Consider the following 18,095-nt stretch of genomic DNA (forward strand, 5'->3'; position numbering starts at 1 on the left):
TCCGCACCTTCCTTCCTCATCCCCCCCCCCTCCCCACCCCACCCATCGTTAAGAAGCTGAAGATAAGGAAAACATTAAAATACCTCAGGTTAATTTATACTTTCAAAGGAGGAGTGCAGAATAAAAAGCGCGGTTTTACAGCACATATTTTTAGATACGGATACCCACTTTAGCGACTGACTCAGAAATTTTCCCAGTCTAAATTTGGAAAAATCCAAAAATGATATCGGGAATTTATTTTATTTTGGGTGGTGATGCAACATATCAGAGGCGTAGCGACCCATCCCGGCGCCCGGGGACAAACTTTCAAATTGACGCCCCCCTCGGGATCAACCTTTCAATTTTTGATTTGCACCCCGCTCAAACTTTCGATTTGCACCCCCCCCCCCCCCGAACTTTCGATTTGCACACCCACCCTTATATATTTTTTATATTTATAAAGCAAAAATGCAGCTAAAATGATATTTTAATTTGTTTTTCCAACCCACTTTGGCGCCCCCTAAGATCGGCGCCCGGGGACATATGTACCCCCCTGCCCCCCCCCCCCTTCGCTACGCCTCTGCAACATATACAGCAACTGGTCCCTCTGGGCGTTTGGTAAAAGCAAATAAAAAAAAAAAGATAGAAAAGCTTTGTTTTACATACCATCTTCAGTAAATACAGAAGATTGAGTCACATTCAACGAATACTTCATAGTTCCCCCCCCCCCGCTTTTCTGATGTGATGCAACTCAATACCTCATGATGACAGTTACTTAGAAAAAAAAAGTATACTTTGAATTTCACACATAAATTTTCTTTGAATAATCTTATCGTTTGTACTGATAGACCCTGAAACATTCTTTCGCAGTCGACGTTCGTAGCCCGGGTTGTTCGGACCGTGGGGCGTCAAACTATATTAATTCTACCCTGACTTTGTTCTTGCAACAAATTGTAAAATGTTGTTGTTGATGTTCTCGCCCAACCTCCCCTCCCATTATTAGCCTTAATTTCTCCGTGATACGTCAGTATATAAAGGACTCAAAGTCTATATTACTGTTGAAATGGGAAACCCCAGACAAAACATTGTCTTGAAATAAGAATCGACACTCATGGCAACTTTAATTTTGGCGCGCGCGCGCACACACACACACGTATAAATATATATGTTACGGTCAAAGCCCGAAGTCGGCCAATGCTAGGATTGGCCGGCCAATCCGCGCATTGGCCAATATCGCCTCCCATAGGTCGGTCAAAGTCCGAAACTTTGCTTCATTTCGGCCTTTGGCCGGCCAATCCGCAGACTGGCCATTGTGGACCGGCCAAAGTCTGAAATAGCTCTTGATTTCGGCCTTTGGCCGGCCAGTCCCGGCCAGTCCGCGGACTGGCCATGGTGGACCGGCCAAAGTCTTAATTAGAAGATCATGAGCAGATTTTTGTTTTTTTTTTAATGCCGGTAGGATCATGAAATTAAGTCTTTATTGATTATTAATTAAAGTAAATGACAGAAACATTCAAATTTTTTATTGTACTATAGTCTCAATCAATCATTATTATCATTTGTTACAACAAGTTGAACTTTTATGGCATTTAGAATTACATAGCAGCTTGTTATTTTTACACTTGCAGCGATTTGTTGTGCACTTGGTTGTGCAATTGCAGCGAGTGTAGCCTTGGCCCCCAGTCAATGATTGTGAAGATGCGATGGTTCGTAGTGATTTTTCCTCAGTGCCAACTGACGACAATAAGAGCAGTTTTTCGTGAAGAATTGAAAACTCACTTCTAGTATACAGTTGTTTTAGAACACCATGTTCCGTTCCTAATTTGTAGAAACCGCCCTCGACGCTCATGACAACTGCAATCACGCTTCGGGGATCACCGCGACCTCTGTCAATATCTGGAACACGGATGCGTACATTGTCACCCACTTCACCATCTTTAAATTTTGTATTTGATGTTTTAAGCATCTTAGCACCTTGATTTTGCAAGCCAGTATGAGCTGCTGACCTGTGTTCCATGATGTCTTGTTGATTGTCTCACCTCGTCATCATAGAGGAGGCTGTCACATACAGTTGTAGCCCATATATGGAAATCAACATGGATTTACATTATTTTCTTTTGACAGCCATTTGCTATGTCTGTCTCATGGTCTGACGGCCCTTTTGATCCATGTCGCCTTGCATATAGAATGCTATACAAACAAGAGCTAAAAATACGTTACTCACAATGAAACCGCACCCAGAATAATGAAAACGCGATCACAACTTAGTCTAGATACAACATTGGCCAGGACATCCCGGCCAATGCGCGCATTGGCCGGCCAATGTACAAAATACGCTGTCAAGTTTAAGCATTTCGGACTTTGGCCAGTACGTCCCGGCCAGTGCGCGCATTGGCCGGCCAATGTACGAAATACGATTTTAGTTCTAAGTTCTTCGGGCTTTGGCCAAGAGAGCCGGCCAATCCGCGCATTGGCTGGCCAATCCGGGGTTTGGCCGCACTTCGGGCTTTGACCGTAACATATATAAAATAAAATACAATATATATATATATATATATATATATATATATATATATATATATATATATATATATATATATATATATAAAATCATTACACCTGGGTCATTTTCTGGACAAGGCGTTTTGACTCATGTGAGCAGCTTAAAGCAAGGCGCTCACCAACTGATCCTATTAGTATGACAGGTTCCATCCACCGGGGCAGGGATGGGGAGGGGGGGGGGGGTCACACTGGACAGTGGGATTATTTGAAGCCGTTAATATGACGGAGCTCGTCATCCCCCTACCGCCCCCACCCCACCCTTATGGACATCTACAAAAAATGGATCTGTAAGAGACTATCATTTAGAGATTTTCGTGCGAGCACGTAAGTCGTTTGGAACTGGCTTCATCACAACTGGCTAGTGGAGATACACAGACAGACGCATGAACAGACAAACCCATGATTAGGCAGACACATTAACAGACAGACCCATGAACAGGCACAAATTGTCTTCATAATGTAACCTCACTACAGCTAGATGCTGGTATGACTAAAAATAAAAGCTTAGTCGCTCAAAGATGAAAATTGAACATGTCTTATGCTATGTTATAGAACTTAAACCTATTAAAGAATTCCCTATAAAATGGAATATAGCTTCCATAAGAGAGCGCCCAGGCTTTTATTTTTAGTCATACCAGTATAAATTATGTAAGAGATCTCATGAGCAACCAAGTATTTTATTAAATAAACCAAATGAGGTTTAAAATTAAAGAATTTCATGCTTTATTTAATTCAAGCATTTTTATTTTCTGCCTTCATTTACAGTTACTTCCCTTAACCTATTTGAACTAAAGCTTGTCGAGACTATTCGGCTACACCCACACGGTTTGAAATCAAATCAGTTTCGCCCGGAGCTGTGGTTGGTTGTGACTTTAATTAAAACGCTATGTCACCCCGTTCTTTACTTACATATCTATCCTTCTGCTTACATGTCTGGTGTATTTGATTCTCGGCGGTACACACATTCTTTTCTTTACATTTGTAAATTACAAGAACTACAAACATGTTGCAAGCATTCCAATACAAGTCCACAACATTTATAGACATTTTATAGCAACATTTCATACATTAAATTAAAATTTTATACTTCCAACACAATAAAACACCATTTATACCATAACATTAAAACTAGGCCTACACATTAAAAAAAACATTTCATAAAACAACACATTAAAATAACATTTATACATATACACTAAAACATTTAACACATACGATAATTTCCACAAAATACTTAAACACCTCAGCCAACCAGAAACGAACGCAAACACCAAAACATGTTTTGAGTTTTTTATTGAGACGAGTTTGTGTAAGATGAGTACTCTATCACATCAAAGATGACCAAGTATTTTTCTTTTCTGGACCACTTATTCGATTGGTCACTCCTAATCACGTGGGCAGTTTACCACGGACCAATCATCTCTTCCAGCATTAGCCCATTGCCCTTGGACCACACAACTAGACATTGGTACTAAAAGTGGGCCATGCAATACATCGTTTGCTTGAAGTTGTAAAGCGTTTATTAAAAATATATGAGACACAAAACTTCAGTTGTAAATACAAACTTCCTTTCACTCCATGTTGAAACCAGTTGACCTTTTAACCTATGACATAATATTGACCTTTTAACCTATGACCTAATATTGACTATGATGGTGAACATTGCTGAGTTGCGTTTCGCAACCAAAAAGTTGTAACATTTCGAGAGGGTGTGTTGTTTTTTTTTCTTCTTTCTTAGAATCAAGCCCCTTGATTAACTTGCCCGTTTCAAACCAATTAGCAGTTCCAAATGATTCAAAGCACTGCGACCAACGTGAGATGGCACCAGACAGTCTATGACAGGGAGGGGAGGGAACGCCCCCACCCACCCTCCTCCTGCAGCTTGACCAAGGGGCTTAACTCTCTCCCGACCCGAGCTCCTTCAGACTATGCCGTCTCCTCTTCCTCTTCCTCCTCTGCTTCTCCTGCCTCCTCCGCCGTGGCGTCCTGATACTGCTGGTACTCTGAGACGAGGTCGTTCATGTTCGACTCGGCTTCCGTGAATTCCATCTCATCCATGCCCTCCCCCGTGTACCAGTGGAGGAAAGCTTTTCTCCTGAACATGGCTGTTGGGGTGACACCAAAGCAAAAAGTTAACTCATGCATAGGCTTAAGGAATATACATACAATTTCAAAACATCTTTGTGTGCAGCTGTTTTAAGTTAGTTCGGAGAGTAGGGACAAGAATAGATTCAACTTTAAAGGTCATGCACGGATTAAACGTGCCATACCAACTTCATCGTAATTTTTTTTTAAAATAAGTTCTGTAGATGGCATGCCGAGTGGTAGAGCACATTGCTGGTTAACCGGAAGTTCTCGAGTTCAAATCCGTATGAATCCAATTAATCCACCCAGTTTTAAAGCGTAACTGGCTCTGGTAGTCTTGATGACTCACATTTAAAGTGTACGTGACTCTTGGAGTCGCGTTCACGCAAAGTGTACTTAACTCTGTGAGTCGCGCTGACTCAATTTAATGTGTACCTGACTCTGGGAGACCTGCTGACTCACAATCCTTCAAACAAAAACTCTACTTCAGGTACTTTGTTGTCTATAAACTCATCGTTCTCTGGTGTAGTTCAAGATTTATAAATCCATCTATCACAAGTCTTAACCTACCGTTCTTATCACCGTGCACCTGAAGCTCTGCCATTATAGGATGTAAACTGCACCCAACGCCCTACGTCATCGGACCTTTTGTTAAAGGAACCTGCACGCATCGCCCTGTACCGACCCACCTGTACCCCGCGACCCCTGACCCACCTGTACCCCGTGACCCACCTGTGAATTGCTCAGCGACCCGCTTGAAAAGCTCCTGTATGGCCGTTGTGTTGCCGATGAAGGTCGATGCCAACTTGAGACCCCGTGGTGGAATATCACAGACGGCAGTTTTCACGTTGCTAGGGATCCACTCCACAAAGTAGGACGAGTTTTTGTTCTGTACGTTCAACATCTGTTCGTCCACCTCTGTAACATGTAGGTTGCATTATGGTGGTTGTATAATATGGGGCATATGGTCAAAGATATTGGTACATGACTCGCGTTTGGAAAAGTAAAGGCGGTTGCATCTAAGAGGTCATTGAAATATGTGAATTCTACTTCATCTCCCCAATGGACCGTCATGTTAGAAAGTGTAATAGCTATCACTGGACAGATATATTAGCTAAACATATAAAGGCATGAAGCCGCTTGAAAAGTTATGATAAGTTATTAATTTAAAACAAAATGATTGCTTTAAAATAACTTAATAAATATTACATTTTCTCTATTCTTTTACTAATTGCAGATTTTTTTTTAAATTATGAGATGATCGTTTTTATTCTGCCAAGCTGTAACAGTTATTGAGCTACTAGCTTTAAGTCTGAGACTGGACAAATGACTGGTGGATTCGCTGAGTAGGTGATATTCAGTTGATGTCGTAAGACCAACGTTTCTGTGGTGGTGACAGTATAGTGACCATGGTAAATGTGTTCGTTGGTCGCGCTACGTCACGGTAGCTACGGCTGGTAGCCAGCTACAGCCATGGTTCGTTATCACGTTAGGTCATTTGGTCATGGTAGGTCACAGCGGCTTTGTGGTCAAGCTAAAGACACGCTCATCACACGGTTACGTGGTGGGGGAGGGGTGGTGGTAGTGAGGGGAGGGTCATGTGAATCTTAAGCGGCTAGGCAAAAACAGGCTGGAAGCAACCATAGCACCACGTGTTGTGACCAACTGGCCCCTGTGCCGTGAGGCGATGACGTCACAGAACCCACCTTTCATCGACATGCGACCACGGAATATGCAGGCCACTGTCAGGTAGCGACCGTGTCTGGGATCGCAGGCTGCCATCATATTCTTGGCATCGAACATCTGTTGGGTCAGTTCAGGGACTGTGATGGCACGATACTGCAAGGTAACAAGGCTTGGTGAGTATCGATACCTAATAATATGGATCGATACGCACTATATATAAAAAAAAATTATTTGAATGTCGATACCAACTGTAACTATAGCGCTTTTATAAGTGGTGAGACCAACTATATCTATATCACTTTTATAAGTATAAATACCAACTATATCTGTAGAGCTAATATAAGTATAGACACCAACTATATTTGTAGAGCTGATATAAGTATAGATACCAACTATATCTGTAGAGCTGATATAAGTATAGATACCAACTATATCTGTACAACTGATATAAATATAGATCAGTGGCGTAGCGAGGTCGGGTGTCACCCGGTGCGGCACTTAATGGTGTCACCCCCTCCCCCAGAGGCGTAGCGACCCTTCCCGGGGACAAATTTCAAATTTTCGATTTGCACCCCCCCCCCCCCTTCAAATTTTCGATTTGCACCCCCTCAAACTTTTGATTTGCACCTCCCCCCTCAAATTTTCGATTTGCACCCCCCGCCCTCGAACTTTCGATTTGCAACCCCCACTCAAGTTTTTCTCTACATATTTTGCTATTTTTTGCCTTGGTGTCACCCCCCTAAATGGTGTCACCCGGTGCGGTCCGCCCCCCTCGCTACGCCCCTGATATAGATACCAACAATATCTGTAGAGCTGATATAAATATAGATACCAACTGTGTCATTTGAGCTGATATAAGTATAGCTAACTACACCAGTAGAGCTGATACAAGTATAGGTAACAACTATATCTGTAGATCTAAGTATCGAGATCAACTAGCTTTATAGCGTTGATATAGCATAAACATAGCTGTCTCGCTTAGAATAATATTCAGTCGAAACGGTAAATATATAACACTATTCAGTGCGAAGTTTGGCTAATATGCATTTGAGAAATGTCTGGCAACACTAGACAAAAGTCTGGCACCACTAGGCAAATGTCAGGCACCATTAGGCAAAAGTCCGACACCACTAGGCAAAAGTCTGACACCACTAGGCAAAAGTCTGGCTCCACTAGGCAAAAGTCTGGCACCACTAGGCAAAAGTCTGGCACCACTAGGCAAAAGTCTGGCACCACTAGGCAAAAGTCTGGCACCATTAGGCAAAAGTCTGGCACCATTAGGCAAAAGTCTGGCACCATTAGGCAAAAGTCTGGCACCATTAGGCAAAAGTCTGGCACCATTAGGCAAAAGTCTGACACCACTAGGCAAAAGTCTGACACCACTAGGCAAAAGTCTGACACCACTAGGCAAAAGTCTGGCACCACTAGGCAAAAGTCTGGCTCCACTAGGCAAAAGTCTGGCACCACTAGACAAAAGTCTGGCACCACTAGGCAAATGTCAGGCACCATTAGGCAAAAGTCTGACACCACTAGGCAAAAGTCTGACACCACTAGGCAAAAGTCTGGCACCACTAGTCAAAAGTCCGGCTATACAAGTAGAAGCGCTGACCTGCTGTGAGCCACGAGAAGTGAGTGGGGCGAATCCTGGAATGAAGAAATGCAGGCGAGGGAAGGGCACCATGTTTACGCACAGTTTCCTCAGATCTGAGTTGAGCTGGCCGGGGAATCGCAGACAGGTAGTTGTGCCAGAAAGGGTTGCCGAGATCAGGTGGTTCAAATCCCCGTAGGTGGGCGTGGTCAACTTTAATGTTCGAAAGCAAATGTCGTAAAGAGCCTCGTTGTCAATCGTATACGTCATATCCGTATTTTCTACCAGCTGAAAGAAAAAAAGTTCAACTTATGAAATCTGTGAAAATCAACATTACGAATAGTATTATGAACAATAATATATTGCAAAAGCATGGACGTGTATTCCTACTAGACGAAATGAGACACTAAGGGTCGTTATCGCAAAATGTACCTGTAACGTCCATTGTCAAGACATACAATAAGCAACAGTTACGCGTGTTCACGCTAGCACTGGCGCCTGGATGGTGCTAGAAATGTGCCTGACGGACTGATGTACTGACAGATCACACATAGAACTGACGGACTGACACGCAACTAAATTGACAGACTGACACACGACTAAACTGATGGACTGTCATTTGACTAAACGGACGAATGTGCAAATGACTAAATAGACATACTGACACACGACTAAATTGACGGACTGACACGCGACTAAATTGACGGACTGACACACGACTAAATTGACGGACTGACACATGACACACGACTAAACTGACAGACTGACACATGACACACGACTAAACTGACAGACTGACACATGACATATGACTAAACTGACGGACTGACACACGACTAAACTGACAGACTGACACATGACTCACCTGATGGACTGACAAAGTTGCATTGTACGGCTCAACTACGACATCGGAAACTTTGGGTGACGGCACGATGGAGTATGTGCTCATGATACGGTCAGGGTATTCCTCGCGGACTTTGCTGATCACTAGAGTTCCCATACCTGGGGAGGGCAACATGCGAGTTAGGGTCGTGTGGAGAGGTCAGCAGGCGGGTCAAGGTCGTGTGGATAGGTCAACAGGAGGGTCAAGGTCGTGTGGAGAGGTCAGCATGAGGGCAAGGTCGTGTGGAAGGGTCAGCATGCGGGCTAGGTCGTGTGGAGAGGTCAACAGGAGGGTCAAGGTCGTGTGGAGAGGTCAGCATGAGGGGAGAGGTCGTGTGGGGAGGTCAACAGGAGGGCAAGGTCGTGTGGAGAGGTCAACAGGAGGGTCAAGGTCGTGTGGAGAGGTCAGCATGAGGGGAGAGGTCGTGTGGGGAGGTCAACAGGAGGGCAAGGTCGTGTGGAGGGGTCAACTTGTGGGCAAGGTCGTGTGGAGAGGTCAACAGGATTTCTTATGAGTTCTTACACCTTCGTCAAGAAGTCTTAAGAAGTCTTAAGAATCTGGGATCGTTGCAACAAGTACATTCTGCCTAATTCTGCCTTTATCCTAATCCTAGCTCGACCCCTATCGTTAATCCATATCAAACTTTAATCATATGCTTGAACCGATCAGCAATACAGAAACACCAAAACCTCGAACACACCTATCAAATAACCCCCTCCTCTTATTTTTAATTTTGTACTGTAACCATACTTTTACCCCACAGCTAACTCTATGCAGGTCACCTATTTGCGTGGTACTGGGTATAGCTAATTACTACTCTAACCTAGTTCAAGGCTTAAGTTCTATACCTAGGCCAAACCATTACAAGAATCTTAACTACTCATATCCCAATGCTAGCATCAAACACGATGATACTACGTTGCCATCCGGATGCTTTAGACACAGCTCGACTGATACCTTCTTCTTGACCTCGACTTGACCTCTACATGACCTCTACTTGACCTCTACATGACCTCGACTTGACCTCTACTAGACCATAAAATCACTCACCAGAGCCGGAGCCGCCGCCCAGAGACTGGGTCAGCTGGAAGCCTTGCAGACAGTCGCAGCTCTCAGCTTCCTTCCTGATGACGTCTAAGACAGAGTCACAAAGTTCCGCGCCTTCTGTGTAGTGGCCCTTGGCCCAGTTGTTTCCGGCTCCCGACTGGCCAAAGATGAAGTTGTCAGGGCGGTAGATCTGGGGACAAAGGGGGGGGGGGGGGGGGGGGGGGGGGGTCTTAGCATCACGTGACTTCATCAGGCAACAACAGGTCAATTATATAAAAAGAGCAGAGAATACTGCCGTGGGTGATGTGGTGAGGGTGTAGAGCGCACGACTGCAAACCTGAAAGTCTAGAGTTCGTAGGACGTTCCTAAGTCCATCCTGCTAAGGTGGGTGCAAGCCTCAGTTTAGAGAACGTAAAATGGGTTATATATAGTGCTGACCACACTATCCCTTTAAATGCCGAGGTCACAGGAACCGGATAATTATACTTCATCTGCTCCATGAACCAATATGTACCACATTACGTGCCTATATCGAGACATATGGTTTCTTCCTATATCGCTATAGTGTTTTAAGCCAAGACAACGGTCAGTGTGAGGGCTAGAGTTAGGGCTGGAATAAAAGATTAGCGATACCATCAAAGTAATATCCTTTAATACATCCTGCCTACATGTTGATACGTTTCAAGTAACGTACCAAGGCTTTGATTTGAGGGTTCTACTATGTCTGGGTAGGGATACGATCAAAGATGCAGGTCTAACTCGCTTAGTTATTGTTGGACACTGAGAAAGTAAAGGCGGCTACACCTTGTACTAACAGCACCAGTTTATTTATAGAATGTCAACACAAAATATAGATGAACTCTACTTTATCTGATATATTGATCGTCAGCCGGTCAATGAATGTAGTCTTTCGTTTCTTCCAATATATATTTTGTTTCTGTAAGGAGCGATGTTAAAGTCATTGCTATAATAAAGGATGGGGTCAGGTTGAAAGGTCAGGGTTGAGGCTAGTATCAGGACTATCGTTAAGAACAAACCTTGTTTAGGACCAGAGCAAAGTTGACTATACCAGCAAACTCTTAACCTAGATCCAGGTAAATCAACACGGACATAACACGCTAGACTCACCTGTCCAAATGGTCCAGACCGGACGCTGTCCATCGTCCCTGGTTCCAGATCGACCAAGACCGCCCGGGGAACATACTTGCCGCCCGTCGCCTCGTTGAAATAGACGTTGATTCGCTCCAGTTGCAGATCAGAGTCGCCATGATATGTGCCTGTTGGATCGATTCCGTGTTCGTCTGACAGAACTTCCCAGAATTTGGCACCAATCTAAAGGGCAACACACAGGTCATGCACTTTTTGTAGGAGGGTGAGCTGGGAGAGGGGGGGTGGGGGGTGTTAGCTGGGGTGGGGGAGAGGGGAATAGCTAAGGTGGGGGTAATAGTGGTGGGGTTGTAGTATTGGCTATAAATATGGGTGTGTAAAATAGTAGTTGTGGGGTGGGGGTGTAAAATAGTAGCTATGGGATGTAAGTCTAAAATAGTAGCTGTGGGGTGGGGTGTAAATTGTAGCTGTGGGGTGGGGGTGTAAAATAGTAGCTGTGGGGGTGTAAAATAGTAGGTGTGGGGTGAAGGTGTAAAATAGTAGCTGTGGGGTGGGGTGTAAAATAGTAGGTGTGGGGTGGGGGTGTAAAATAGTAGCTGTGTGGTGGGGGTGTAAAATAGTAGCTGTGGGGGTTTAAAATAATAGCTGTGGGGTGGGGGTGTAAAATAGTAGCTGTGGGGGTTTAAAATAATAGCTGTGGGGTGGGGGTGTAAAATAGTAGCTGTGGGGGTTTAAAATAATAGCTGTGGGGTGGGGGTGTGAAATAGTTGCTGTGGGGTGGGGGTTAAAATAGTAGCTGTGGGGGTTTAAAATAATAGCTGTGGGGTGGGGGTGTGAAATAGTTGCTGTGGGGTGGGGGTTAAAATAGTAGCTGTGGGGGTTTAAAATGGTAGCTGTGGGGGTTTAAAATGGTAGCTGTGGGGTGGGGGTGTAAAATAGTAGGTGTAGGTGGGGGTGTAAAATAGTAGCTGTGGGGTGGGGGTTTAAAATAGTAGCTGTGGGGTAGGGGTGTAAAATAGTAGCTGAGGGGTAGAAGTCTAAAATAGTAGCTGTGGGGTGGGGGTGTAAAATAGTAGCTGTGGGGTGGGGGTGTAAAATAGTAGCTGTGGGGTGGGGGGTTAAAATAGTAGCTGTGGGGTGGGTGTGTAAAATAGTAGCTGTGGGGTGGGGGTGTAAAATAGTAGCTGTGGGGTGGCGGTGTAGATAGTAGCTGTGGGGTGGGGGTGTAAAATAGTAGCTGTGGGGTGGGGGTGTAAAATAGTAGCTGTGGGGTGGGGGTGTAAAATAGTAGCTGTGGGGTAGAAGTCTAAAATAGTAACTGTGGGGTGGCGGTGTAGATAGTAGCTGTGGGGTGGAGGTGTAAAATAGTAACTGTGGAGCGGGGGTGTAAAATAGTAGCTGTGGAGCGGGGGTGTAAAATAGTAGCTGTGGGGTGGCAGTGTAGATAGTAGTTGTGGGGTGGGGGTGTAAAATACTTCGTGTCGATTGGGGTAGGGTGGGAATTGGTGTAGTGGGGGTGACGCTGAATCGGTAACTGCGAAGGTGAAGTGCTGGTAAAACTGTAGCAGCTAAGTTGTTGTCTTTGAGTGGTAGATGTGGGATTGGGTCAGTGAGGTGGAACTGTGGTAGCAGATATAAGCGTGGGAGAGGGGGATAGGTGGGCTGGAATGGTAGCTGTGGGTTGGGCTTAGTGGGGGGGGGGGGTCTACTGTAAAGAGCCAACCCAGCGTCCTCGCTTAGGACAGAAAGTTACTAGGTCTAGTCTAGAATACTAGAGTCTAGATCTATCTAGAACCTATAACGTGGTTAGAGTTGGGCGTAGGATTAGGATTACATTTGAATGAAGGTTACGATTAATTATCTTAACAAATATAAACTACTGATTGATCAAATTTAAAATTGAAACTAAAATCTCATTCATAGCAAACAATTCTAATAGCAGTCCTTTCCAAGCCATAAAAATAAAAACAAAATGGCCATCAAATTAATACATCTAGATCTAGATCCAGATTATGTTATTTTGACATGCAAGCCAATATAATTTATCTGATAACGAAAGGAAATGCTTGTGGGCGAGTGGGGCAGGTTGTTGACATGTAGAATCTAGATCTAGATTATTTGTAGATCTACATCTGGTTAAGCAAAACTTTGTAGATGTTCCGAACTTGTTAGGCCACTAACAAGACTATAGAATAGACAAGGTCTAGATCTAGATATCTAGATCTAGATTGTATTGTATTATGTTTATTTAGATATCTATAATATTAGAAATCAGTCTAGATCTCTAGATCTACAATATAACTACTCTAGTTGTAAACAATAAATTAAAGAGGTAGATCTAACCTAGACCTAGATCTCTAGATCTAGTAACCTACTCCAAACAATTGTTTGATAGTCTAGAATCGTAATTCATGTTCATTTATGATAGAGAGACCTTACTCTAGAATCTAGATCTATTCTAGATCTAAATCAATCAATATTCATCAAGCAAGCAGCTCTAATTTATTCGCTGCAAGATACCTTTGTCCTGTACCGACCGTTGTCAACAGTACATGCAGGCACTGGCAACATTCACTTCAAAACAAACCTTATTTTTCAAAGACAAACGCCACGAACAAACGGATTTCTGTGATGTACGGATAGAGAAAAAACCTACTCACCTGGTTCCCACACTGTCCGCACTGTATATGCACAATCTCTCTCATACTTTGTCCTTTCAGGAGCGACGGAAAATTTCCGAGACGACAACCCCTCTTCTTGTAATCTTGCGGTAACTAGGGCGTACCGTTTCCATGACCGACAGAGACACACAGCTACGTCATGATGTTCAATAGCAGAGCGCTCTGGAACCCTTGGTGCGTTCAAGTTGTGTGCAAATTACACTAACTTGGACTCAAGTAAATAGTGGTTGAAAAAAACAAGTTCATGAAGAAGTAAAATAAAAACAATAAAACAATTCAAGATTTAGATTTTTTGCATAAGTCTAGATTTGTCGCATTTGTTTAATTATTTATTGTCGGTTTTTAACACTGTTTTTTCGACGGGAAATTTAATTTTTTTTTGAAATAATGAAAAAGTTTATGAATTATTTTAATAAAAGTCCGAAAAAGTATAGTCTAGTGACGTCTAATGTATTAAATATGCAAAGGTTAAATGGCGATGTAAATTTAATCTTTAAAAAATAAATAACAAAACAATATTTTATATTCGAACGCTTTAAATACTTTAAGCCTATTGAAAATCGTCGACTCATGCGTGTAATATAAGGGTATTTTTCGTCTATTCCGCATGCAAGAGGTTTGGTTTAAGAATATTTAAATTTTGTTTAAGTTTTTTTTTTTCAATTATTTAGTATTCTGAGCGACAGATGAAGACAGTGGACGATTGAAAGGTCACAATCCGGTAGAAAGGGGGGGATGGGGAGGTTCAGGGCTTTTATGACGAGAGAAAGAGAGAGAGGGGAGGTATTTCAGAAAATGGGACGACACACTGAAATTTTAAAAATAATGCTACAAACCAAATATTACTCGTTTTCTAAAGACTTTTTTGTGATTTGTAATAAAAATTAATCTAGAGGTAGGAGAACGGGGGAAGGCGGGTGCCTGGGTGGTAGTCATGGATGGAATGGACAGGCTGTCTACAAGCTCCCCCCCCCCCTCCGGAAATAAATACATTCGGCCACCTCCTGACTTAAATTTTCATGCTGCACTTTTTTTCCCCAGCTAAGCCTGACGACCGACGCTTACAAAGTCACGGGTCACTTTACAAATTGCAATATACGATTATAACAAAAAGACAAAACGGAAAAGTTAAGTGAAGAAATACATTTAATAACAATCAGAGGCGTAGTGAAGGGCGGGGGGGGGGGGGGGTACATATGTCTCCGAGCGCCGATCCCCTAGGGGGCGCCAAAATGGGTTGGATAAAAAAATTAAGTTAATTTTAGCTGCAGTTTTGCATTATAAATATTAAAAAAAATATATGAGGGGGGGGCGCCAAATTGAAAGATTGACCCCGGGAAGGGTCGCTACGCCTCTGATAACTATAAAAATCAAAGCACTTATAGGCCAATTACAACACTGATCCTATCGGCCCCACCGGATTTTTTTCCTTCCGGCCCACCGGAATTTACCCCTTGTCCCGGCGACCTAATCTGGTGGTAGTCAATCGAAAGCCTAATAACTAGATCCTTTTCAGATAAAAAATATTACATTTAATTATTTCATTTAAAATGTAACAAGACAAAGACATACTAGATATCATAACGATAACCGATTTTTAATAGACATAATTAATTATCCAATTAACTGCCCAGCTTTGGTTGTTATTTAAATTATTGCCCCCCCCCCCCCCCCCCCCCCCCCCCCCCCCCCCCCCCCCCCCCCCCCCCGTCATTCTCACATTGCGCACGAGAGACTAGACAACGCCACCAAGTGACGCCGATGTTGACAATTCAGTATTAAACAAAAGACTAATGAACGTTTTCGGTGTTTGGCTTGACTCTTGACCTCTGACGTTTGAACTAGCTGGTAACTTAGGTCTGCCAAAACATGACCTTCCGGTTTCAAACGATGTATGTTTTCTGCCAGTTCTATCGCTGTTGTTCTTCTTGTTCTCTGAAGTCCTTCTGTCCAGCATACAGCCAGTTGTCTAGGTATCCTCTTAACTTGTGTTTACTGCTGAAATTACCTATTTCTTTCTTTATCCTCAATTCTCTTTTCCTCAATCCCCCCTCCCCCCATAGTTTCCCTCTCCCATTTTCCTAATCCCCCCCTCCCCTTCTAACTTTCCCCGCTGTAATCTACCTCGTACTCCACTTTCCTTACCACCCCGCCCCCCCCCCCCCCCCCTCCTTACACACCCAACCATCATCTAACCCTTTCTTCTGATAACCTTACAACAATGATACTGTTTTTTTTTTCTACAACGGTACGTAGAAACCCATCAACCCCCCCCCCCCCCCCCCCTCACCCCCCTCTCCTCCACAAACATTGTTCTACACCCGATCCCCCCCCTCGATAAAAAAAAAAACCCGCGGTATCACTCAAGTCTTCTGTCGTCGCCCCCACCCCACCGGCACCATCCGACGTTGGGCTTGAACCGAGTTACGCCGCTTATCTCGCTACAGCACAGAGTAGCTGCCCCTGACTAACCGACCCCCGGATAAAAACCAGCTCCCCTCAATCTCTGGCATCGTGTCCGACTGATCCAACAAACGGCAGCATTCTTCTGCCGGAGTACGGCCGATTGTCACGTTTGATACGGCCGGGCTGACTTTTCGTTTTTCGACTCGGTACTTTGGACTTCTTAGTAGTCCGCGGATTTCTAGTTGGCGATTTGACTGGCGCCTGTGTTTCAGTGGTTGGGCGGGGAAAAGTCATGAAAAGTTTTGGTTTACTTTGGTAACGAAAAAAGTGTTTCTTTCAAACTGTCTCTTCTGGGGGGGGGGGGGGGGGGGGGGGGGGGGGGGGCACTTGAAAAATAATTGGGGGGGGGGGGGTGATTATTCATTTTCTATATTCATTTTATTTCGTTCAGGAGGTGGGGGGGGGGAGCACTGAAGAAATACCCGAAAGACAGTGAACGAAAAAAACACAGTATAAATTATATTATAATGCAATAAACATAAACGCGAATGTAAAGGGAAGTTCTTTAGCTTAAAGGTAGCCCCGCCCTCCACCTTCTCCTCTTCAATCTATCCTCACCACACACATCAAACAACACCACACACATTCAACAACACCAATCACATATTATTGTGAACGCCTTCCATTAATAATACCCAAAAGTATATAATATTGAATCACATTCACACACACCATCAGGCAATACACCATTACACACACCATCAGGCAATACACCATTACACACACCATCAGGAAAAAACACCATCACACACACCATTAGGCAATACACCATTACACACACCATTAGGCAATACACCATTACACACACCATCAGGAAAAACACCATCACACACACCATTAGGCAATACACCATTACACACACCATTAGGCAAAACACCAGTACACACACCATCAGACCACCACCACCACCACATATAACTGTATTACATGCAAGGAAATAACTAAGGGACGGTGTGGTCGAATGGTCGAGCATTCTAATGCTAACCGGAAAGTCTCGAGTTCGCATCCCTGCCTCATTCTATACAACGTCCCTGAATCCACCCAACTCTGACGGGTACCTGACTCACGTTGATCACACAATCCCTTCATATGCCGAGGTTAAGACATGAACTCTACGCAACACCTCCCCACACACATTACACCTCCCCACACACAACACAACACCTCCACACACGCAAACCTCCACTTAGCGCCGTTAGAAAAAACATCTACCACGTCACTTATCGAAACAAACTCCATCACAAACTCCACCACAAACTCCACCACAAACACCACCACAAACTCCACCACAAACACCATCACAAACACCACCACAAACTCCACCACTAACTCCACCACAAACACCACTAACACCCCAACATACACCTCCATAAACACGACACCTGGATACACCATGATGATACTCCATGATACCTAAAGATACCCCAGTGCCGCGAGTACTTCCGGGTCATGTTTTTATCTCCCCCTAATTGCCGCGCTCCGCTGATAAAATCAGAAGACGTTAGTGCCAGACCAGTGACGTCCTCTGGCAGCAGTGGACGTGTCGGGTCTGGAGTCACAACAAGAAATCTGAGTGGGGGTAAGGGGGTGGCAGACGTAACGAGAAATGTGGGGTGGGGTGAGGTGGGGGGGGAAGACAGTTGTAACAAGAAATGTGGGGTGGGGGTTAAGGGGAGGGGGCTGGGTAAGGGGGGGGGGGGGTCAGACGTAACGAGAAATGTGGGGTGGGTTGAGATGAGGGGGGGGGGGGGGAAAAGACAGTCGTAACAAGAAATGTAAGTGGGGTTAGGGGGAGGGGAGCAGTAGTAAAATGAAATGTGGGGGGTGGGGGGGTGAGGTGGGGTGAGGGGGGGAGGGGGGGAAGACAGTCGTAACAAGAAATGTAAGTGGGGTTAAGGGGAGGGGGCTGGGTAAGGTGGGGGGGGGGGGGGCTCCCCGAAGCACGTCCACAGCCAACTCTCTGACATAGAAAATATAAATAAATGATATAAAAAATATATACTTTCATCAG

The 18,095-nt window shown here is 44.2% G+C and overlaps 1 protein-coding gene across 1 annotated transcript; it reads right to left on the reverse strand.

Moving 5' to 3' along the window:
* Positions 1 to 3,817: 3,817 nt before the first annotated feature.
* On the reverse strand, positions 3,818 to 14,259 carry LOC131932410 (tubulin beta-4B chain; the record flags this gene model as incomplete). The annotated part of the gene is given in 8 exon segments (XM_059289330.1): positions 3,818 to 4,646; positions 5,359 to 5,544; positions 6,333 to 6,465; positions 7,922 to 8,188; positions 8,766 to 8,902; positions 9,834 to 10,020; positions 10,959 to 11,162; positions 13,598 to 14,259. Coding segments are annotated over 8 exon segments (1,338 nt in total). The 3' UTR covers positions 3,818 to 4,467.
* Between the last annotated feature and the right edge of the window lie 3,836 nt (positions 14,260 to 18,095).

The sequence above is a fragment of the Physella acuta genome, unplaced genomic scaffold (genome assembly GCF_028476545.2).
Source record: "Physella acuta isolate Inbredline_101_S28 unplaced genomic scaffold, ASM2847654v3 ptg002165l, whole genome shotgun sequence".
In the NCBI taxonomy this organism is placed as follows: Eukaryota; Metazoa; Mollusca; class Gastropoda; family Physidae; genus Physella; species Physella acuta.